Source organism: Podarcis bocagei (assembly GCF_964188305.1).
Source record: "Podarcis bocagei genome assembly, chromosome: 13".
Classification (NCBI taxonomy): Eukaryota; Metazoa; Chordata; class Lepidosauria; order Squamata; family Lacertidae; genus Podarcis; species Podarcis bocagei.
Window position 1 is genome coordinate 41,164,197 of NC_138138.1, and position 22,951 is coordinate 41,187,147.

At 43.2% G+C, this 22,951-nt stretch overlaps 3 protein-coding genes across 9 annotated transcripts in view; 2 read left to right on the plus strand and 1 right to left on the minus strand.

Annotated features, from left to right (window-relative positions):
• Positions 1-16,897, plus strand: part of LOC308570835 (integrin alpha-D-like) — a 37,238-nt gene extending 20,341 nt beyond the window's left edge. For 5 of the 6 annotated variants that reach the window (XM_081165818.1, XM_081165820.1, XM_081165823.1 and 2 more), the window contains 16 exons: positions 641-771; positions 1,368-1,525; positions 2,457-2,605; positions 3,667-3,798; positions 4,602-4,675; positions 5,519-5,660; positions 5,789-5,902; positions 6,985-7,064; positions 7,317-7,400; positions 7,573-7,651; positions 8,350-8,457; positions 8,670-8,744; positions 9,312-9,425; positions 9,603-9,695; positions 10,374-10,484; positions 15,453-16,897. In XM_081165818.1, coding sequence (XP_081021944.1) covers positions 641-771; positions 1,368-1,525; positions 2,457-2,605; positions 3,667-3,798; positions 4,602-4,675; positions 5,519-5,660; positions 5,789-5,902; positions 6,985-7,064; positions 7,317-7,400; positions 7,573-7,651; positions 8,350-8,457; positions 8,670-8,744; positions 9,312-9,425; positions 9,603-9,695; positions 10,374-10,484; positions 15,453-15,587 — 1,779 coding nt within the window. In that variant the 3' untranslated portion in view covers positions 15,588-16,897. The remainder of the gene's footprint in view (positions 1-640; positions 772-1,367; positions 1,526-2,456; positions 2,606-3,666; positions 3,799-4,601; positions 4,676-5,518; positions 5,661-5,788; positions 5,903-6,984; positions 7,065-7,316; positions 7,401-7,572; positions 7,652-8,349; positions 8,458-8,669; positions 8,745-9,311; positions 9,426-9,602; positions 9,696-10,373; positions 10,485-15,452) is intronic. The other variant, XM_081165819.1, reaches the window with a different exon arrangement.
• Positions 16,898-18,066: 1,169 nt separating this feature from the next.
• On the plus strand, positions 18,067-19,774 carry COX6A2 (cytochrome c oxidase subunit 6A2). The gene is made up of 3 exons (XM_081165994.1): positions 18,067-18,287; positions 19,094-19,236; positions 19,569-19,774. Exons 1-3 carry the CDS (start codon positions 18,194-18,196, stop codon positions 19,659-19,661), a joined length of 330 nt encoding a protein of 109 aa, XP_081022120.1. The 5' UTR covers positions 18,067-18,193; the 3' UTR covers positions 19,662-19,774.
• A 1,901-nt stretch (positions 19,775-21,675) lies between these two features.
• The window catches only part of LOC308570837 (integrin alpha-X-like), a 39,782-nt gene continuing 38,506 nt past the window's right edge, over positions 21,676-22,951 (minus strand). For both annotated transcript variants that reach the window (XM_081165827.1, XM_081165828.1), the window contains 3 exons: positions 22,622-22,714; positions 22,321-22,431; positions 21,676-22,054 (listed from right to left, as the gene is read on the minus strand). In XM_081165827.1, coding sequence (XP_081021953.1) covers positions 21,938-22,054; positions 22,321-22,431; positions 22,622-22,714 — 321 coding nt within the window. In that variant the 3' untranslated portion in view covers positions 21,676-21,937. The remainder of the gene's footprint in view (positions 22,055-22,320; positions 22,432-22,621; positions 22,715-22,951) is intronic.

Consider the following 22,951-nt stretch of genomic DNA (forward strand, 5'->3'; position numbering starts at 1 on the left):
TATTTTCAACAAATAATTTTATTGTGAAAAATAACATGAAAGAAACTAGTAATTCTACATCCCTTTTAGGAATGGAAAAAGACATAGGGGCAATTCAGAGGCTATTAATTACTAGCCCTCCACCTGCTTTCATTAGAAATAAATTAACTGGACTGAACTGGAAAAATGTTTTGATTAATGTGACTTGGAATTTAAGAGAATGAGAACTACTCCAAAGTAAACACTGTAGAAGATTCTTGAGCAGGGGGAAAGGCATTGCTGAATAATATAGTACTGTGTGGAGGACCTCTTGAATTCCACACTTTCAGCTAAGTGTGGAAAAACAATGCCTCAGTATCACTCAAGGGCTCTAATGTGAAAGCAACCTAAGAGAGAAATTCTCAAGACGATTTGTACTCACTTGAAATGTTTGTGTCTGTTTTTACACCATTCCATACTAGAACGCTGCTAGGTTTTGATATTCTTTAAAAAGAAAAGCATAGTATAATATTTTGATGGGCTGTCTTTCAGTTGGGAATATGTACAGATCTTTTGATGCCTCATTTGTTGTTAACCTTGTTTTGTGAGGATCACAGAGTCTCTCTGTCTGGCCTTGAGGCCACCCTCTTTCCATTTTGCATCCTTCATTTTTTGTTTGCAGCGCATTGAAGGGCTGAAGTTTTCTGGAGGGTTTTTGTACTTTGGTCAAGCTGTCAGTGGAGGAACAGACCTTACAGGGGATGGCCTGAAGGATATTGCTGTTGGACAAAAAGGAAGGGTCCTGTTATTGAGGTGAGAATGAGGAGCGGGGAAAGCCTTTCTCTCCCCTTCCTGTTCTTATTCTGTTTCCTCTGAACAGGAGAAAAGTCATTTCCATGGATGCCCCAGTAAAGAGGTAAATGTTATACATAGAAGTACATATTCTTCTTTATTTCCTTGTTTAAATTTAGTCCCTATCTTAATAAAGAGGCTCAGCACAGCTTACAGTTTTCAGCACACACAAAAGCTATCAAATGGCAGTGCAAAAACTGTGCAAATGGCTGTAGGAATAATAATTTTAAAAATATTCTTAAATACAGCTAGATGAATGCTGTGATTGCAGTGGGTACCAAATTCAACACCTGCAAAATTCAAATGGTTGTTGCCAGTGCTAGTCCTACTTAGAGTAGATCCATTGAGGTTAATGGGCATGTCTAACACTTTCCCCCAATGTTACAGTTTTCCCCAACATTATTTGGTTGGAGAACTGCATCACAAAATTCAGAGAAGTGCTGCATTTTGAAAGATAGCTATGTTTTTCTTCCTGTACTGTTTTGGAAGGCATGAATTAAGTAAGTTGGTATTAAAATCCTAACCAAACTGATCTTTTCCCCTATCCCTACTGACAGGACACGTCCTGTTCTACATGTGTCGGTCTCCATTGAGTTCTTCCCACCTTTAATCCCCACCTCAAACTTCCAGTGTCAGGAACAGGAATCTCTCAAGGCTGAAGCCAGCATGGCAAAAGTGTGCTTTACCATTGCTAAAGCTATTCAGGATAAACTAGGTGAGGCCACAATGCTTGCTCTGGCATAAGCCTATGTGGGACATGGAGTGGGGTTGGGAAGTGGTATAGCTCTCTTTGCATAACCTGAACCATCTTGGGTAAAGTCCTCTCCCTCGTGTACTTATGTGTGATGGGAGTTTTTGTCATGAGATGAAGTCAAGCATCCCACCACATTCATCCAGAGGACTGTGCCACATGCCTCTCTACACATTGAAAAGGTTAAGAGATGCCCATCTCAGATGTGCCTTTTCTCTGTCTCGGCATAGCGTAGAATTCTAGGTCTCATCTTCCCCTGCTGGAAAGATTCAAGAAAGAGTCTGACACCAACTCTAGGCCTTCACAGTCAAGTCAGTTGGTGCTGAGTCCATCCTTACCTGGATGTCCTTATCTGTATGAAGATCTAGGGTTGCCAGTGGCAGGATGGGAATTCTTGCCCTCGCCTCCCAATGGGCAGAATCTGTGCCTTTAAGACAGAAATCAATGTGAAGCTTTTCCCAGCATGGAATTTTAGTGCTGGGGAAAATTTTAGTGCTGACTTCCACCTGCTTTTTAAATATACAAAACCTCTGTCCAAAAAAAAAAGGGGGGGGGGAGCTGCATTCCTCTGTAATCTGCCCTTCCCCAGATTCCTTGACATGGGAAGAGACTTGTATCCCGTACCTTGAGTGGGTGGCTGAGTGGGAGGAGGCAGGCAGACTCTAGAGGCACTGTGGTGCGCCGCGCCCCTGGGCACGCCACCCCAGGCGCCCAAGCAGCTTCCTCCGCCACTGCTAGTGAGAGGTTATAGCTTGTGATATTCCAAGGGCCAGATACAGAGGTGTGGAGGGCCACATTCTGCCCTCAGATCTGAGCTTCACTGTTCCTGCCCTCCCAACTTTTCCCTTGTTTCTTTTCTCATGCCAATCCCTACCCTCTTATTTCTCTTTCTCAGGTGAAATCTCTAGTGACCTGTACTACACTTTGGCCCTAGACCACGAGAGAACAAAGATTCGAGCCACCTTCAACTCTAAATCAGTCCTGACTACAAACATTCAGATAGGCCTTGAGAATAAATGCCAGAACCACCCAATTGAGTTGCCTGTAAGTTTGGCCTTATGCACAGCGTTAATTCCCTTAAATATCTGAGGTGCAATATTGGGGGGGGGGGTTTCAGACCATCCACTATTTTGCTATTTTGCAGGTGGGATTCAGGTGCACCCTGGCAAATTCAAGTTGCACAGTTAAAGTGGATTTGGCACCCTTGCACAACAGACCCACTTATTTAAAAAGGGGTAGTAATGGGAAAATGTGATGGAAAGTGTGGAATAACACTTGTTTGATGTGACTTCATACAATCTCCCTGCAAACAAGTTGGAATGGATTATCCATAAACAGCCAACGTCATATAATCTTACCACAGACTTTGTGCAAACCAATGAGGATGAATGCTCAATAAACAGGTTGTCTGGAGAAAGTGTCTTAAATTTGAGAGGCTCTGTCTTTCATCTCCAATCTATATGGGAATTGTGAGTAGGGAGAGCACTGTTGTACATGGGTCCTGCTTGTGAGCTTCCCATAGTCATTTGATTGGTCCCTGTGAGAAGTTGGACTAGATGAGCCTGATACGGCAGTTCTTCTGATTTGTTTCACCACTAGATGGTGAACAGAGCATAGCATTGTAAATGTGGCCAAGAGCATCCTATACAGTCATTCCTTATTTCTTGGCAGACTCTGATGGCTTGTATCCATTACTATATAAGCACATATCAGTGCAGTACTGGAATTGCATGTTTACTTTCTGCTAGGGAGGCACACACTTTATAAGTGCATTGCTGGTGCAGTGTTCTGCTGGCTTGCAGGAAAGCCACACAGAAAAGTAAAAATTTGAGAAATCCAAAGCCACCAAGTTATTTTCAGTTCTGTTTCTTTTTCAGAGGGGAAAAGGGCTGGTGGGGAAATTGAAATATTTATAGCATCCCTTTGACTATCTCGGATACATCTTTTTGGTTCAGAAGCAATATGTAAAGTAGACCTTCCCTGATATTATCATGCAATGAAAAGAGAAACTTAATTTTTGGCATGCAGAAACTCTATTTTTGTGCAGAGTGTATACATTCAGTATGCATTCTAAGGAAGTCTCTTTCTGTGCTCCAATCTTTTAGATCTGCATTGAGGATACTCTGACGCCTGTCACCTTGCGGCTCAATTTCAGTCTCGTAGGGAAGCCCATTGCTAAAGCCCCCACACTACAGCCCATCCTGAGCAAAGACTCAGAAAAGAACCACACAGCACTGGTGAGTAATACAGTCCCAAGTCTTTTTATTACAATATGAGAGTCAGCAACATTATAGCAGGATTCCTAGTTAAGGATGGGGAAGAAATTCAGTTCTATTTGCATTGAAAGGCAAATCTGCCTAATTCACACTTTCTGAAACAATTCATGAATGGAAACATAGTCATCCTTCAAAATTCCACACTTCTCCAGATTTTCCATGTAGTTCTCCAGCCATATTTTGCCCCCCCCCGAAATATGCAAATACCTGGGTAAAGGAATCATAAAAATTCATACATTTGCGAAAATAACATACAAACCTGTTTTATATTAGGCGAAATTGTTTGCATTAATTTGTATATTAGGATAAATTCACACTAACTGCTGATGAGGCAGGCAAACTGAAGTGGAAATATGAAGAACTGAACTTTTGACTGGAAAAATGAGAAACTGAAAGACCAATTTGCATATCCCTGCTCCTTGTTGAGTGAGCCCACTGTATTATGGTCCTCATGGCGCCTTCCCCCAGCTTACTGCTCCTAGGTGCCACTGACACCCTCATCTAGACAACCTTGTGGCCTTGAGCTATTGTGTAAGCACAGTGGGGGTGGTGGATATGGTTTGTCATGTGTAAATGAACAATGTAAAAGAGGTGGTGATTGTGGGGGTGAAACACAGGAGAGGGAAAGGCTTGGCTGGACCTGAGTAGAGGTCATCCACCAAGGAACTGGGTTCCATCATTAGTTTTTGGTGCTTAATTCTTCTCTCCACTAAAAATTTCTGTGCCTACAAAAGTAAAATGTTGTGACCTGCATGCTTTTACAGCTCCACTTTGAGAAAAATTGTGGCACTGATGGGAAATGTGAAGACCGTTTAGAAGCTTCATTTAATTTCTCAGGGTAGGAAAATATTTACTCTCTCTATTTCTGTTTTGTCTCTCCATTATCTTCAATATATCTACTGTAGTTTTCTGGGCATCAGGACTCAAAAAAATTAAGTTCTCTGTCTCATGGTTTTGTTACTGTGATAGGGATATTCCCTCCCCCCCAATAGTTCCAGGATACACAGACCTGCCATTTCTCACCTACGAGTGAGTTATTTCTCCAGTCAGTCACTAGATTTATATTCTGCCTTACCATTACCAGGTTGATTTTAACACAACTTTCACACCCACCTTTCACATTGGTAACTGGCGGCCTTGTACCCAGTATTGCTCAGAAATTCTAACAAAATAAATCAGTGCCCATGAAGTGGGATGAGATGAAACATTTAGTATGTTTGCTCAATATTTGGTGTTTGCAAACATTAATGCATGCCCTCTTATTGTATTGGTTTTATTTTTGTTGTTCAAATCGAGTGGACTACATAGGAGAATTGCCTCCAGACTGTCAGTATTTTGTGGGAGGAGTTCAAGCACATACTGGATAGAAATTGAGATTGGTGCAATTAATGTCAATTAAAATGCTCTGGTGCAACAAATCCCCCCCCCCAAAAAAAAACACCTTATGCAGTCAGGAAGGAAATGGGGAAATGCACTATTAAAGTGTGGGTAAAACGAATTATTAGTGGGAAGACAAATAAGTCAGGGATGAATTCAGAATCAGTGCACATTATTGTATAACCTCCCTACAAACACTGGGTTTTCAGGGTTGTTAGGAGGAGTCTAAATCTCTTGGATATTTGAAAATCTCTATGTATCTGAGACCTCTAATCCTGCACACATCCCTCTTTTCTACACATAGCTTGGACATTGTAGTTGTAGGTCTGACTGGTGAATTCAATGTAACAGCTTCCATCCAGAATCATGGAGAGGACTCTTACAGCACCACACTGGGCTTTTTCTACCCTGCAGGGTTATCCTACCGCAAGGTCACTTTACCACAGGTGAGCAAAGCAGTAGGGATGCAAGCATGGGGAAGAGCAGGGACAGTGAGCAGGTGGAGGGATGGGGGCTGCTTGGGAATTATTGTCTGGATCCATTCATAAATGATGAATGCCCTACCCTCTCTCAGCTCAGCAGGAGGGTCGTGAGTGTTAAGTGCCATTCAGTTACTGCGTCTGAAGAAGATGTCAGCAGGAACACCACCTGCAATGTCAATCATCCAATTTTCTACAGTAAAGCAAAGGTATATTATATTCTTTGAATTCAATGCCACAAGATGTGTTCATAAGCGCTACCTTAAGGCTAACTGTCACATTGAGAGAAACAAACAAAAACAAAACAGGTATCCTTCTGGAATTGTAGCATGTCAGAGGACATTGCATGATTAAATCTAAGTCTAAGCTCAACTGCCTGTGGAAAGTTAGCATGTTAAGGGAAAGGGTTGTTGCCTAACCACCTGTCAGCGGACAAATGCTGACTCCCTCAGCCTGAAAGTGGAGTTAAGCGCCACACCTCATAGTCGAATTTGACTGGGCTTAACCGCCCTGGGGTCCTTTACCGTTACCTGATGCACTAGTCTATGTGCAGGGAGTTGTTGTTTTTTGTTCAGTGTGGAAAGAACGGCCTGACTCTCTTAAAAGAGAGATTGAAATGTCATTGAAGATGATTTTAATAATTGCCCCCCCCAAAAGGAAAAAAGAAGTATTTTTAACTCAACATTGCTACCCCTCCGACAAACCCTCCAACCTGAAAATCAGATCCAATAAATAAAACTTACTGCTGCTTTGCAAAAAAGTAGAGGCAAACGAAGGTCATAGAACAGCATGAGTGGTACACTGAGTCATAGGTTCAATCTTCAGCATATATTTTTATTATTGTTGTTGTGGTGATGGTTGTTATCAGTATATTCCACCTTTTGTCTCCAAAGAGGTCATGGTGCCATGTACACTTCTCCCCTTCTTGATTTTATCTTTACAACAATCCTGTGAAGTGCCGTAGTTTAGGCTGGAAGAGCAGTGATTGGCCGGTGGGCTTCATGGCTAAGTGGGGATTTGACCCCTGGTCTGCCAGGTCCTAGTCCAGCACTTTAACCACTACACCATGCTGGCAGCAGGATAGGGTGAATAAATCTCCCCCTCAGAAGCTGCTGCCAGCCAGAGTAGGCAAGATTAGCCTAGATGTGCCGGTGGTCTCACTCAAAGTATTGCAGGTTCATGTGTTAAGGGCAGTCCAGGTATAGACTACCTTCTCTAAGGAAAGCCCTCCATACATATAAACCTTCACATGTAGAAATAAGAAATCATATCATATGTTGGTGTATTGCAGGTTATCTTCATTGCCACATTTGACGTCTCCCCAGATGCTGATCTAGGGGACACTCTGCGGATCATGGCCAGTGCCAACAGGTGATATTCACAGTTTTGCAGCTTTATGTGGCCTAATGTGGACCCCATGTTTCTTATAATGTAAGGGGCACGTTGGGTTTGGAGGGGAGAGAGAGAAGTGTGAAACTGATCTGGCTGCATTGTGACAGGGCAGTGGTGCTCGATGTAGTAATGATGGAAACACTAATATGAAGCAGAGCATGATGAAATAGTGCATGATGTTCAAGTCCTTAAACAAAAAACTAACATATCTGTTGTCTTCCACTTGCCCAGTGACAACGGTGGCAACATCACCAAGGATATGGTTCACGAAGCGGAGTTGCCTGTCAAATATGCTGTGTATATCATTGTCACAGCGTAAGTAACTATGGATGTTTCAGGGGTAAAGCGGTGCTTGTAGAGTGCCCTCTAATAGAGCTAACCCTGATTCCTACTCACAAGGATATTACCTCTGAGATATCCCTTTCCCATCACCATCCTAGCCTGGTCCCTTTTCTCACGGATGTTCATTTCTCTTTCATCTTCACAGCATTGAGGAGTCAACCAAGTACATTAACTTCACAGCTGGCCAAGAGGATGCAAGCAAGAACGTGGAACATCGATATGAGGTGAAGGGCAAAGGGGATGGCAAAGGGTGGCTGGTGGTTGGTAGGAAGAGGAAAATGGTACAGGCAAGGAGAGAATAATAAGGGAATGATGGGCAAGAATGAGGTTTAAAAGTGAGATTACTTGAAACCAGGATTTCTGTAGACTTATATTAGTTTTATATTCGTTTAGCCTGCCATAATAATCCAGGGCATTGTAGTTTGAGGTGCTTCTGGTCTGTCACTATTTTTGAGTGAGATTCAGTCATATACTGGCAAATTCAAGTTGCTTAATGAAAGTTGATTTGGGGTTCTTGTGCAACAAACCTGCTTCTTTCCCAAATCAGACTTGGTGCAAACCAGTCAGGACGAATGCTAAATAAACAGACTACCTGGAAATGACTTTGGTTGGGGTACTGAGAATTCCCTGCAGAAGAAGCTGCTTGGAAAAGGGCACTGGGTCCTCTCCCCTGTCGGCCATATGCTTAATTAGTCTTCTGACCACTAATTAAGCTTTAACTCTGCCCCCAAACTAATTTGGGACTGGATCTGGTGTGGTCCATGGGTTGACCCAGGGTGGCTGTGCCTGATGGGGACACAGGGAGAATGGGAGGGAGCTGGGCACTGCCCAGGTTTCAAATGGTACTGAGTGGGGTGGAAGAAGACATCCAGGACCCATGGTGTGTTGTGTCTGCCTTGAACAGTGTCTATTTCACTTTCAGGTGAAAAATCTCCGTCAACGAAATGTCCCCATCTCTGTGACATTTCAGATCCCTGTAAAACTGAAAGGGATCCAGGTGTGGAATGTGTCTCAGGTTGTCTCTTCCCAGGTATAATTATCTGCTCATTCTCTAACCACCCCAATGTATAATACCCCTAATCTCTAATGAAGTGCCTCTGCTCACCTATTTATCTTGTTGGGGAAATAGGTAAAGCATGCCATGCCCTACTCCCAGCCTGCCAGATGTGGGGCTGGCTTGAACCTAGGACCTCCAAGAAGGAAGGTTGATTATTTAAACTGTCTCTTTTCCCACATTCTCAGTTTGCCAAGTGTGTCTTGGAGAAAGAAAGTGCTGGCACCAAAGATTTCCCAGTGACAAAGGACCTCCCCCTTCTGGTGAGTTTAGCATACTGCAGCCTCTCCCCAGGATCACCTACATCCGTTGTATATAAAAGAACACAAGAAGAGCCCTGCCAGATCAGATCACTGGCCCCTTCCACCCAGCTAATGCCTGTTCTCAAAGTAGCCAGCTAATGCCTGTGGGAAGCCCAAAAGCAGGACTTGAAGCTCCTAGCTATCTAGAGCTAGTGTGATGTTGTGTTTAGATGGGTTTAACTAGGGCTAGGGAAGTCTGGATTCAGATCCTCACTCAGCCATGAAACTTTCTGAATGATCTTGGGCCAGCTACTCTCTTTCAGTCTAACCTGCCTCACAGAACTGTTGGGATGATAACAGGAGTGGAGAGACAACTCCTTGGAGGAAGAATGGGATTAAAGCATGTTATAATAACAGCAGAGACCATCCTCGGAACTATGGTGGCTAGAAACTTCTTTAATAAAAAGAAAGTAGATGTTTTCAGGATGTTGAATTGCCATGCTGCATGCTGGCTGAAGATATATCTGCTCAGCAGTGAGTTTTCCCTTTGGATTTGCTCACCCCAGTTTATCTTTCCACCTCTCTCAGGACTGCTCTGTAGCCTCCTGCAAGATAATCCGTTGTGACATTTTGTCACTGAAGACACGGGAGCCGCTGGAATTCAGGATCAAGGGGGATGTCGGTTTCCAGTGGGCATCTCAGGTATAGAGGTTGCCATTGATGGGTATTATATTGAGGTTTTTTAAAACAACAACAACAACAACAAAACAAAAAAAATTTGTGACCTGCAAAATGTTAATTTGCTCTGCTGGTCAGCAGCTTGTCAGTGCCTGACAAGGGATTCCCCTCTCTCAGAAGGAATTGCTCTCTCTTCCCCAGATCCAGCAGAAGAAAGTTGTCTTGGTGAGCATGGCACAGATTTCCTATGATGAGAAAAAATACACACAGAAGGAAGGCTTTGCACAGGCCCAGGTAATGGGGGGGGGGGCAGTGGTGCACTTAGTTAATTTTAGGACTTCCTCAGATAACCTGCTTATTCATCCTTCATTCTGATTTGCTTGCACAAAGCTTATGCAGTGGTTAGGCACTGAACATTCGAGAGTTAGACAGTGGTTTTACTGAACATTTGTGATATGGCAAGTATTCATTCTGCATTAATCTTGATTTGCTTTTGTAGTGTTTATGCATCTTCCCAGTAATCAGTTGTTTGCCCAACACTTTCCAATGCAGTTCCCCATCACTTTCCAAACCACAAAAAGTCTAGTATTTTTTGGAAGTGGATTTGTTGCGCTAGGGCAACAAAACCCTTTAATCCACTTCAGTTGTGCAAACCTTACATTTTGGTATGTGTTTTAATCCCTCCTGCAAAATACTGGCAGTCTTTAGACATCTTTAGACTCTGAACTATAAGGATATGACGCTGCTTTCAGGGTAGGGGGAGCACCAGCATCACCCAGTGCTTATAGCTGGGGTCTAAACTCCTGGGTTTTTCTGCCAGAGATGTCTACCGTTGGACTAAGGGAGGGAGGGAGTAAGAGCAGAAAACTGGCAGCTGGACCTCTGGCCTCCCACTCGCCCCAGCACTTGGGTTAGAGGATGACATCAGGATGTCTTGGTTAGTCTGGTTCTGTTCACTTTCTTCCCACCCAGGTGCAGACCATGGTGGAACGAATAGAGCTCTACAACTACCTGCCTGCGATCATTGGCAGTGCCATTGCAGGGCTTGTCCTTCTTGCTGTCATTGCTGCAGTCCTCTACAAGGTGAGGCAGAGTTGCAGGGGGAATCTAATGAGAAGTGAAGGAGGGCTTAATCCAGATGTGGGGAAGGTTTGTAAGGCTTCTGAATTTGGTCTGTGAGGCCATTTTCGGCAAACCACACCCACCTGAAATAAGATGTCAGGCTCACATATGTGTCATATTTATTTGTTTATGGAAAGCTCGCGGTGTAGCCATAATACTCAGTAGAGACCTGAACTTCACTGCCACAACAGTCCTCAAGGACAAAAAAGGCAGATTCATTTTCGCTAAAGGGACACTTGATGGCAAAATGAAACTGACAATCGGCTCCATATATGCCCCAAACATGAAACAATTAGAATTCTTCCAGAAGACACTAAACAAATTCCTCTCCTTCTCTGAAGGGGAAGCAATCCTAGGAGGGGACCTCAATCTAAATATGAAAGGTTTATCCCTGAAAGATATCCACCCCACAACCCCATGGGCAACCTTCCTCCGAAGGAAACCCCCAACAACTAGGAACTCTTACAAGTTACTAAAAATGCTAAAAAACAGGGGTCTCTACGACATTTGGGGTGAGCAAAACCCGGGAGACATCAGCCATACATTCCAATCGGGACGCCATGATACAGTGTCCAGACTGGACAGCATTCTACTCACACAGGGTCTGATCCCCTCAGTAGAATCAACAAACATAGGTAACATTAAAATCACAGATCACGCCCCAGTAGAAGTCATCATTAAAATAGGAGAAGGAACACAAACCACCCCATCATGGTCCTTCAGCCCCATCCTAACTACAAACAAACAAATTAGAGAGAGTCTCACAAAAACCCTCCAAAACTACTTCAAGGAAAATGATGTAAACAATATAACAACCCCCCTCCTATGGGACGCAATGAAAGCGGTCACCAGAGGAGCTTGCATAAAAGAGAAAACATTCCTTAAAAAACAAACCTCCTCAAAAATTAGCAAAATAGAACAAGACATCACAGCCCTCTCATCACGCTACAAACAAACAGGATCTAAAAAACTCCTCAAACTTATAGAACAAAAAAGGAGAGAACTAGACTCCCTAGAAATTAACAAAACAATGATCAACATTCTATACTCTAAACAACGCTTCTACGAATATGGAGGGAAAAACTCCAGATTACTAGCAAATAGATGTAGGAAAAAAGCACTCAAAACAAGAATACACTGCATCACCAAAAAAGACGGCAACATAACATTCTCCCCCAAAGAAATAATCTCAGAATTTGCAGAATTTTACTCCAACCTATACACCTCCCATAACCCACCAGAGAAGGAAATCAAAAAATTTCTAGCAGGACTGACCATGCCTACCCTAACTGATGAGGAACAGGAATTCATGGACAGCCCTATCACCCCAGAGGAAATAGATGCGGTCCTCAAAAAACTGAAACCACATAAAGCCCCAGGCCCAGACGGCTTCACAGCAGAATTCTATAGGAAATTTAAAGAACCCTTGATGCCCTACATGACCCGCCTATTCAACGACATCATAAAAGGGGGCCCCATCCCCAAACCTGGACCCACTCCAAAATAGTCTCCATCCCAAAACCACTAAAAGACAGCCTCAAAGTCGAATCATACTGCCCAATCTCATTAATAAACCAAGACTACAAGATATTCACATCAATCCTGGCCAACCGCCTAAAAATCTTTCTACACAAGTTAATAGCCCCAGACCAGATTGGCTTTGTCCCTGGCCGCAATATAACAGACCCCATCAGGAAACTACTGAACCTGATCGAACACAGCAAGGCAACCAAACTCCCATTGACAATTATGTCCCTAGACATCCTCAAAGCCTTTGATTGCTTAGAGTGGAAATACATATTAGCAGTACTAACTAACATGAAATTTGGCCCCAACTTCCTACAAATCCTCAAACAGATATACTCCCAAGCCTCAGCAAAATGCAGAACTAACAATATGGATTCTAATACTATAGCTATCCAAAGAGGCACGAAACAAGGATGCCCACTGTCTCCCTTCTTATTTATCCTGGCTCTGGAACCCCTAGCAATCCGCATCCGAGCAGCCACAGACATCAAGGGAGTGGAAATAAAAGGCAGAACCTATAAATTAGGGCTCTTTGCAGATGACCTAATGGTCACAACACCAGACCCCATAAGCACAGCAACCTCCCTAATCAGAGAACTCAACACATTTGCAGTGGTGTCGGGCCTACAGGTAAATTTTACAAAGTCAGAAGCTATGTGCTTCAACACCCCTCCTCACACCCAAAAAGAACTCACGAAGGTCACCAAAATAAAACTTTGCCACACCAAGTTCAGATACCTAGGGGTACAAATAACCAGAAACCTCAATAAATTGTACCTCCACAACTACAAGCCCCTGTGGCAACAAATTAACAAAGACCTAAAGAGATGGAATAACATGAATTTCACTCTCTCAGACAAAATAGCCATGATCAAAATGATCACACTCCCAAAACTAACCTACCTATTCCAAACCCTCCCAATCTGGATCCCCTCAACCCAACTTCGCAGTTGGCAGAGAAAACTACACTCTTTCATCTTCTCACATAAAAAACCAAGAATAAGCCCCAAATACCTGCACCTCCCCACCTCAGAAGGAGGATGGGGAATCCCCAACATAGAAGCATATTACATTGCCAACCAAATACGCCATATAATCCTATATATACTAGAAGATGAGACAAAACAATGGGTACACCTAGAGAGGGACACAATTGAAAACACCTGCACCACAACATACCCACTCCTCCCAAACAAACTAAAGAAAATTCCCACAACACTTAACAGGTACACACAGACCATGCTCAAAGCATGGAAAACACAAATAGGCAAACTATCCCCAACCCCATCCCCACTAATCCCCCTGGCGTACCACCCATTATTCCACCATGCAGCACAAAACCTCCAGATAAAAACCTGGCGAACCAAAGGCTTATATCGCCTAATAGACTTTTATAAAAATAACAAACCCCTGTCAACACAAGAAATACAAGACAAACTAGAAGACACCCAAATGCCCTGGTTAACACAACACCAACTACATGCCCTCTTAAACAACCCAACAGTAAAATCAGCAGCAACTAGGCCCCTGACAACCTTCGAAAACCTCCTCCTAACAACAAAGGGAAACGGTAAAGGGACGGTATCCGCAATATACAAAACAATACTCCAAAACCCCGCAAATCCCCTAGACGCAATCAAAGAACAATGGGAGAATGACATAGGCTATGAGATTAACCCCACTCAATGGACCAGAATGTGGTCTAAACCCCCCTTTAAATCCATATCAACGAAAAGAAAAGAACTCACACTGAAACTCACCTACAGGTGGTACCTAACACCAAGGAAACTAGCGCTAATACACCCAGGAACCTCACCAAAATGCTGGAGAGGGTGCACCTCCACAGGCACATACTTCCACATGTGGTGGGAGTGTCCCAAAATCCAACTATTCTGGACGACAGCCATACAAGAAATATGTACAATAACTAAGCAAGCAATAGACATCACCCCAGAATTGGCCCTACTAAACATCTTCCAAGACAACAATGCCCATTTACACCACAAAGAACTCATAACCCACCTGCTCTCAGCAGCCAGAAACACCATAACCAGACACTGGAGAGACCTGTCAGGAGTAAGCATGGACCAATGGTACCAAATAGTATGGGAAACAGCTCTACTAGAAAAATTAACTAATAAACTGAAACTGACACGGGGACAAACAGAAGAAGACACCTTCACCCCGCTATGGCTCCCCTTTATTACACACACAGCCCAACAGGACAGTGACAATAATCCACCAACAGCATACATATCAATATGGCTAACCTGATCCAAAACACCCACCCACCTCACCCACACACGAAAACAAAGATCACCACAGCCAATCACAAGCAAACAATCACACCCTAGGCCAACCTCAACCTCTCTCACCACCAAAGGAACACAAGTGAACAACACAAACAACGCTGACACCAAACTCTACACACATTAAACATAATAGAAACACCGCCACCCGACCCCACCCCCATCCATCTTCCCTCTCTCCACCCCCCCTTTTCTTCTCTCTTTCTCTTTTCTTTTCCCCCTAATGCCTCAACAAATGAAATGGATTTGTAAAAATGTTACATGGGAAAAAAAACCAAAAACGAGGCACTACACTTCTGTAAAACAAGAAAATCCTTAATAAAATATTAAAAAAAAGAATATATTTATTTGTTTATACTGCAATTTCATTAAAAAAATTTGAGGTGGTTTACAATGTGCGTGTGTATGTACACACACTTTAAAAAAAGGAAAACCACAGGTCATCAACTAACTTTTACAGAATATGTTTTTCTTAATTGTCTGCATAAGCCTGGTGGCAAAGAAAAGTATTCAGCAAAACTTTAAAGGTTAATATAGAAGGTGCCTGTAAATTTCTACTGGAAGTGCATTCCACAGGGCTGGGCTGTTGACACTACTCAATTTAACACTGAATCAAGTGAGCCTCACCAGCTTGGGGGACAACCAACAATGTGGCAACCAGCAATGTGGTGCCCACAGGCATCTACAAAAGCCTTCTCTAACTCCAAAATGGTCTGCTATGCCTGCCCCCCTCACTGAAATTAGGCTTAAAAGCAGCAGTTTAGTATAGCCAATAGAGTAAATTGTGGTGTGTGTGTGTGTGCAGCCCATGACAGTTTCTTTCATTTGTAAAGGTCCCAAAAGGCTGGTAATGCCTGCATTTCTGTTTGTGAAGTGACAACAGAAAGCATGTGCTTCTTGAGCATGTTCAGAGTGCTTTGCTCTCCTCAGTGGGGTAATCCCAGGTGGGTGGGAGGCAAATGGCTTCTGCTGCAATCAAAGGGTATGATTTCTATGCCACAATCTCAGAAATAAAGCACTATATTTCTACAAGAGTGAAATGTAACATTATTCTTCTCTTTCACTTGCTCCCTGCTCCTTTCTTTCCTTCTAGGTTGGGTTCTTCAAGCGCCAATATAAGCAGATGCTTACTGAGGCTGGGGCTGGTGACGAAGCTGCTGATCCCGCCTCACAACCCACCCCTCAAGACCTAGACACCTCTTCTCCCAGCAAAGACACTGTCTACTAATAAACCTCCTGTTCCTCTGCGGCTTTTTGATACTCTGGGGAAGGTAACCCTCAAAAGCCCATTTTAAGGACATAAGAAGAGCCTTCCAGGACCTGACCAAATGTCTAGGTTCCCATAGTGGTCATCCAGATGCTTCTGAGACAAACAGTTCTTGGAGGCAATAGATTTCCCCCATTGTTGCTCCCTAGTGACTGGGATTCAGAGGATCCATTGCAGCTCTTTGATAGCCTTATTTTCTGTGAATCCTCCCCCTCCTTTAAAAGACATCTAAGTTCTTGACCATCATCATGTATTGTGACATTTCTCCTTAACTAAAGAGATTCTCCTTTTACCCCTTCAGCAGACTGGATATAAAAAAGGACCACAGTATTACAGTTTATCCCCAGCATAATGTGCCACATTTTCTAGCACAAATTTACATCTAATTCTGTGGGCTGATAGTAGAGTTGGAAGGCTACTTCAATTGTGCTGCAAAAATGCTACTGAGGATGTCAGACTAGGGTTTTCTTGAACAATTTTTGATCCAAAGCCTATTGAAGGGGAATAATGGAGTCTTCAGTGTCCTTGGTAGCACTTTTTCATTTAGGCAGTACAATGATTAAGGAAATTGAAGGCAGTGGTTGTATTTGAAGCTGAGAAATATTATGCTGGTACTGTGGGTTTTTGAGGGGAAAGCTAAGAGATAGTGGTGTGGACAACTAGAGTTGAGGGAGAAATTTGGTTTGGTTTGCTGTTTCATGTGAACCTAACTAATTCAGTTTCTGAAACAATGCATAAATCACAGCACAGCTAGGCTTCAAAATTTGCCCTTCCCAGAACTTTGTGATGCAGTCTTCTGACTAAAAAAAAGTGTGGATTATAGGAAAGCATGTATAAAATGAAATAATATGTTAAATTTATGGGGAAACTGCTTGCAGAAATGTATCGTAGAGGAAATTTGGATTAAAATGCTGATGAATTTCCATGAGGACTGTCTTTTAAAAAAGGAAGTGTGGCAAATTTAACAACTTGAATTGTATTGTTTTTGTGTTCAATTGTTGTAAACAACTCTATTTTTTATAAATAGCAGTATCAAATTATTTTTATATGTAAAAAAGAAGAAACTGAAGAGAAACCGAAATTGACAGATTTGTCAACCCCTAGAGACAACCTTACACAAAACGGAAGCATTCAGCAGTGTGAAAAAGAGAAATACATCTCAAAATAGTAAAATAAGGTAATTAAAAACTGATTTGAAAAAACAACAAACAAACTTGGAAAAGCACCCCTGCCCCATTGATTCCAGTTTTATTAAACTCTAGCCCACAGAAGTTTACGTTGTTATAAATGTGTTAAGTCTTCAAGATGCCACACACTGTTGTTTCTGTTGCAGCAGAATATTGCAACAGGTATATTGCCATGGGACTATACTACAGGGTTGTAGAGAAATATATTTCAAAGATGGTAGAAAGTCATTTGTTAAAGAGTGAGGATGGCATCAGAGCTTGGGTGGTAGAGTACGGTGGGGGTGGGGGTGAGCTGCTGCCTTGGTAGCAGGAGGGCATTCTTTGGAACTGGGTGGGTTGTGGATGAGTTGCCATAATGCAGGGATGTCACTGCATGTTTGTCATGGACTGGCTAGATGCAGAGGAGTGGTGGGAGGCCATTGGGAAGAGTTCCTGTGATCACTGGGTCTGAGCTGTTTTGGTTTCTTTGAATAAAGTGTTAACTTCACTAGCCCCAGGTGTTTTATTGCTGACCTGCTCCGGACTCCAGCTCCCAGCAATGTTGCACCTTTGCATTTCATGATGTCACATAGCTGTGTAATATGCACTGAATCCCACTGCCAATACTTGATGCTCTTTACTGATGTAGAAGTCACATAGTTGGCAGTGAAGAGAGATCTGAAGGCCGGAATAGGATAAGTCTGGGTTCTTAAAGGTTTAGAAAAAGGGAGAGCTAGGCTCTGGTGGACAACTAAAAGCAAAGCATGGTAGGAAAATAAATCTGTCAAAGGGGCAGAAACATGAAAGTGAGGAAGCCCATGCTCAACCAGCCTAGATGGAAGTAACAGTGTTTGGGGAAACATGTCAGAATTTTGCAAAAAATGTCATACTATCTCAAACACCAAATTTCAATTTGATATCAGACAAGTTAAATTTCAGCACATACTTTGTCATATGTTACTTACAATGTGTCCTAGTAGCCCCATTCTTATCTTATTAACGCAACTAGAGTATTCCCTGCTAGACACTCTCTGAAGACTGGGCAGTCTGCATTTGCTTTGAGTATAGCTATAAATAGACCCCAGGAATCCAAGGGTGGGGAGAAGAGGTTGGTTGGTTCCTGGGCCTCAAGCCAAGGGTAATGAGACCTTGGTCTTTAAACAAGTGTTAGTCGATGGTCTTCCTGGATAATATTCAAGCTGGGCTATGTTTGTCTCTCAGATTGATTGGCCAAGCATGGTCAGATGGGCATAACTGTCAGGTCTGGCAAAGGGGAGGAGAGGGCTGTGGTATAGGGAGTGTGCAGGAAGGCCTTAAACACAGGAGAGTGAAGAGAGACCAACCAGCCCGACGAGGAGAGACCTCTATTGTTGACAACCTCGGACGTCCTTGGCTTCACACATGATTCCCTGGTGGAGGGCCACACGACTGGTGGCCCACGGACGAAAGCTTGCCACAGCAGCAGCTAGTGGGCACCATGGTGATGGGTCAGGTGGTAAGTGAATTCAGTAAGAGACAAGGCCAATAGCATAAATGATTACTGAAAAATTGTTGAGCAGCACCACTGTTCTTAGGTCATGATTGCTACCTATTTATTCTTTCTTTTACCTTAATGGTTCAGGGGAAAGTGTACAGTTTTAAAAATTAATTTTAAGAAACTTTATTTTAACTTGGGGGACATAAATGATGCCTGAGATTTTATTTGCTCCTTGCTTCTACTTGCCTGTCCCTTGCCCAATTTTTGTTTCAAAAGACCTTTGCTTCCTTTAATAATCTGTTATTGGGACACTATGCAAGGTATTATGTATTAGCATATGCCTTTTGGAATGGGGTCCCTATTAGGTTTGGAGACGTGTCTGTCCTAGGAAGCTAAGTACATATTAAAGTGACGGCATCTTCCACTATCTAGTTCTATAAGTGCTCTTTTCTCTACCCCCCCCCCCCGGCCAATTAACTGAAATGTACTACCCCATTGCTTTCCCTCTGGGTTTGTACTTTTGGAAAGATGCCGGTGATTTGGTATCTGATCTGTTTTCCACAAAAAAGGACAGCAAAGAAAGGGACCTTGAGAATGACCTTATTTCTCTGTTAGAGGGCACTGTGCAACAGCAGATCATAGAGTAGGTACTGGGCAGAGGGTACTTGCCCCCTGAGAATCAAAATGTGTCAGTGGCTCAGGAAAACACAAGGAGTCACTGTGTTGCTCCAAGGAAGTGGATGCTACAACAGCACACCAATGCCATCTGCTGCAGTTTATGCTCTGCATTTGGGATTATCCTGTCTTTCCTATTTGTGATGCAGTGCGAACATGGAAAATCTTATCCTTTGTGGTGGCACTTCCTGGAGTGGGTGTCTGCATGTTGAATGTCTATCTGCAACAAGCAAATCACCCGCATGAACCACCTGAGTTCATCCCATATCATCACCTGCGCCTCCGATCAAAGGTAAGAATTAAGCAGGAGAGTTCTGGTAATGGATTAGGGAGCATCATTTTCCAAAACAGATAGGTCAAGCTATGTGGCTTGGGATATTGATACTCAAAGGACACCATGTGAATTATTGTTTAGTCTTTTAAAATGTCAGCTGAGTTTGGTTTTTATTCTGTGCTTTTAGTTGTCTGCTATTTTACATCATACTGTGCAAGCTGCTTAAAAAAATATCATTGTAATGATTTTCTTCATTATATTAAGGGGTATGCAATTTAAAAAATAAATAGATGGAAGGGGGGTACTGGCAATCTAGCCCTCAGTTCTCTTTCTCTCTCCTTCTTTTTCAGCCTTTCCCCTGGGGTGATGGAAATCACACCTTCTTTCATAACCCTCATACCAACCCACTGCCCACAGGCTATGAAGGAGGCAGCCACCACTGAACCACTGCCATTCTTTCTTACGGGAGGACAGGGAGGCATATATCCCTGTATAACTTTATTACTGCTTTGAGACAGGTTTCCAGGGATAATAAAATCACATTTTGATGGATGGACACTTTCTTGGTATTTCAAATTGTATTGTATTGGAGGCAGTTTGGAGGAATGTGTGCGTGGCGGGGAGTGTTGTTCTTCTGCCAAATTTTCAGGGGAAAGAGGTCAGCTGGGAAACAGTTGATGCCTAGTGCTTTAGATGATAGCTTTCAGCCAGGGCTGCTGAGGTTAGCTTTGAGATGTTCAACCCCACCCCTGAAGAAGTCCTGATAGCCAATTAACAGTGAAAAATCCGTCAGGATTGCAGCTGATCTTGCTTGCATTGCTGTGCTTCCTATGTTTACAGTTCCTAAAGACCTGGATGACTTCATGTGTATTTTGCTCAAATTTCTTCATGTAATTCTTTTTTTTTTAATGTTGATAGTTATAAATTTATATCCACATACCAAGTCCAAGATGCAGCATAACTGTGAATGAAAGAAACAACCAACCACGAGACTTCTTCAGGCAGCAACTGTTTGCACAGCAGATTAAGCTGCAGGAGGAACAATCTGATACATCTATCTCCAGTAAGGGAACATGGTCCCCAGGCAGAAAAATCCCAGCATTTCACCTAAAAGCATTTCATCTAAATGCTGTGCCTGAGATCTTAAAACCCAGGGCCAGGATTAATTTATGGGTAATAAGTGCATTTGCAGATATTTGCCCTTTTTTTTCTTCCATGATCCATTTATTCAAAACCTCTCCCCTTTCTTTTTGCAAAAGCTGGGAGAATTTGGGGGTAGAGATAGTTATATCTGGAGTACAAGGGCAGGGACCAATGAATAATTGCTATGGAAGATTGAGAAGGAACTGTGCAAGACACTTATGCCTCACCCCTTGACCACATAAATTTGGTTGTCTCCCGTCCAGCAGCTAAGATGCTGCCGTTCACATTCTTTTCAGTCTGCTACGTTTATAAGGACAATAACATTTTACCACAGGTGTATTGCTGGATGTGCTACAAACATAAGGCACTCTTTCTCACACGTCTGCAACGTATGACTGAACTTCGCCAGCCCATAGACATAGGGATTAGAAGCCATGATCCCTAGCTTTCAAAGCCATGATAGGCATATTTTCCTGCATAAAAAGCACTTTTTTGTAGGACTGTGTGCAGTGGCGTAGCGTGGGTTGTCAGCACCCGGGGCAAGGCAAGTAATTTGCGCCCCCTAACCCGTGGATTTTAGCACTCGTGTCTCTTCCGCGCGCCCCCCAGATGTTGCGCCCGGTGCGGCAGGCCCCCCCTGCACCCCCCACGCTACGCCACTGACTGTGTGTATGTCAGGAGTGGGGAACCTGTGGTCCTCCACCTGGCGTTACACTCCAACTCCCATCAGGGAGCTATTCAGCAACAGCTAGAGGACCACAAGTTGTCCATTCCTGGTACAGGCATTTCTCCACTTATGCATGTTTGACTTGCGCATGAACATGTGAAGTTTTGGGAAACAATTAAATAAATTAATCTAAACTGCAAAAATGTGTGAACAGGGCAAAAATGGCTTGAAAAGAACAGAAAAACTGCAAAAATGGCACGAAAATAGTGGGAAAATAGCTAGTAATTCCATAAGCCCTTGCACTGATCTTTGAGGCCTTGGAGAATTGGAGTTTGAGAAAGGAGGTTTGGAGGGAGTAATTTTCATGGCTTTTTAGTGAGTTCCGCTTTTTAGATGCTGTTCCCCACTACACATGATTTCACGTACAGTGGACTCTCAGGTTGCGAACGTGATCCATGCGGGATGCACATTCGCAACCCGCAGTGTTCACAACCCGCGTCTGCCTGTCTGCAGTACTTCCAGGTTTCAGCGGTCTGCAACCTGAAAAAACGCAACCTGAAGCAGCTGTAACCCGAGGTATGACTGTATATACATGCACAGTACCTGGGAATGTAACCCCCATGTAAGTGGGGAGACGCCTGCATAGGTTATCACCTGTAATGATGTCACATGTACATATTTATCTGTGTGCACACATACATACCCCCCAACATAACTCAGCATGTGAACAACTGTGATACATGCAACGGTCATTTTCTACCATCAAACTTCTTTCTATTTAAGGAAAATGCAATCTATGAAGCAGACCTCAGTTATGTTCAGGAGCAATTATTTCATCTTGTTCAGTCCATTTGATTATTGTGGGCATACTATAAGATACCCTATAGAAGGCATGGGTTGTGGGATTGGCTATCCTTTAGTAGCAGCAGAACTGGGGCCAGCACCACTGTCTTGTTGTGGGGATCCCGCCACCTCACCATCTCCTGCCTCCATCATTTGTTTGTACTGTCGTTTGAAGAAGCCAACCTTGAAAGAAGGGAAGAGAGCAACAAACACACAGAGAGAGAAAATTCAGATGAAGGGTTTGCTCATCCTGGGGCTAATGGGTAAATGGCACCAGAAGAATCAATGAAACAAGTATAGACCACGTTTGTACACTGGGCACCCCCACTTAGGTGTGGCAGCTTTCTGCCCCAGCCATCTCCCTACTTGTGTGTGTTTGATGTGGGCCAAAGTTACTCCCAAAGGCCCTCCCCTCACTTATAAGCATACTTCTAAATGTCAGTCCTCACCTTGTAAAGAACAACAGCAATCAGGGCAAGAAGAATGAGTCCCCCCACACTGCTGCCAATGATAACAGGAAGGTAGTTGTAAGGCTCCAGGAATTCCACCATAGTATTCGCCTACAGGGTAAGAGGGAAAAAACTGAGAGGGAGAACCTGGTGACGTCATTTGAACCGTGCCTCATCCAGAGCTACAAAAGGTAGCCTGGAATGCTAACTCCTTCCCAGCTCCTTCTAGACAACATCTGGAGATGTCCTGGCTCCTAGCTATGGCCTTTGGACAGTGTGTCTCCTTTTGACCCATCATTACCTGATTCTGTGGAAGGCCCTCTTTCTGGGTATATATTTTCTCATCATAAGAAATCTTTGCTGAGCTCACCAGGGTCACTTTCTTTTGCTGGGTCTGAAAGACAGAGACAAACCCTCTCAGAGGAAGCCTGAAAGATCCTTTGGTGGTATAGAGATGTAACTGACTGTGAGAATATCTACTATACAGCAACTTAAATTATTTGTATAACGTATTGTCATAGGGTCCACCAAAGAATCCTAGGAAATGTCATTTGGTGAGGGTTCTGTTGAGAAGTCTGGTCACCACTGAAGAAGAGTTCCTGGGGTTCATAGAATGGCTGCACCCAAAGAT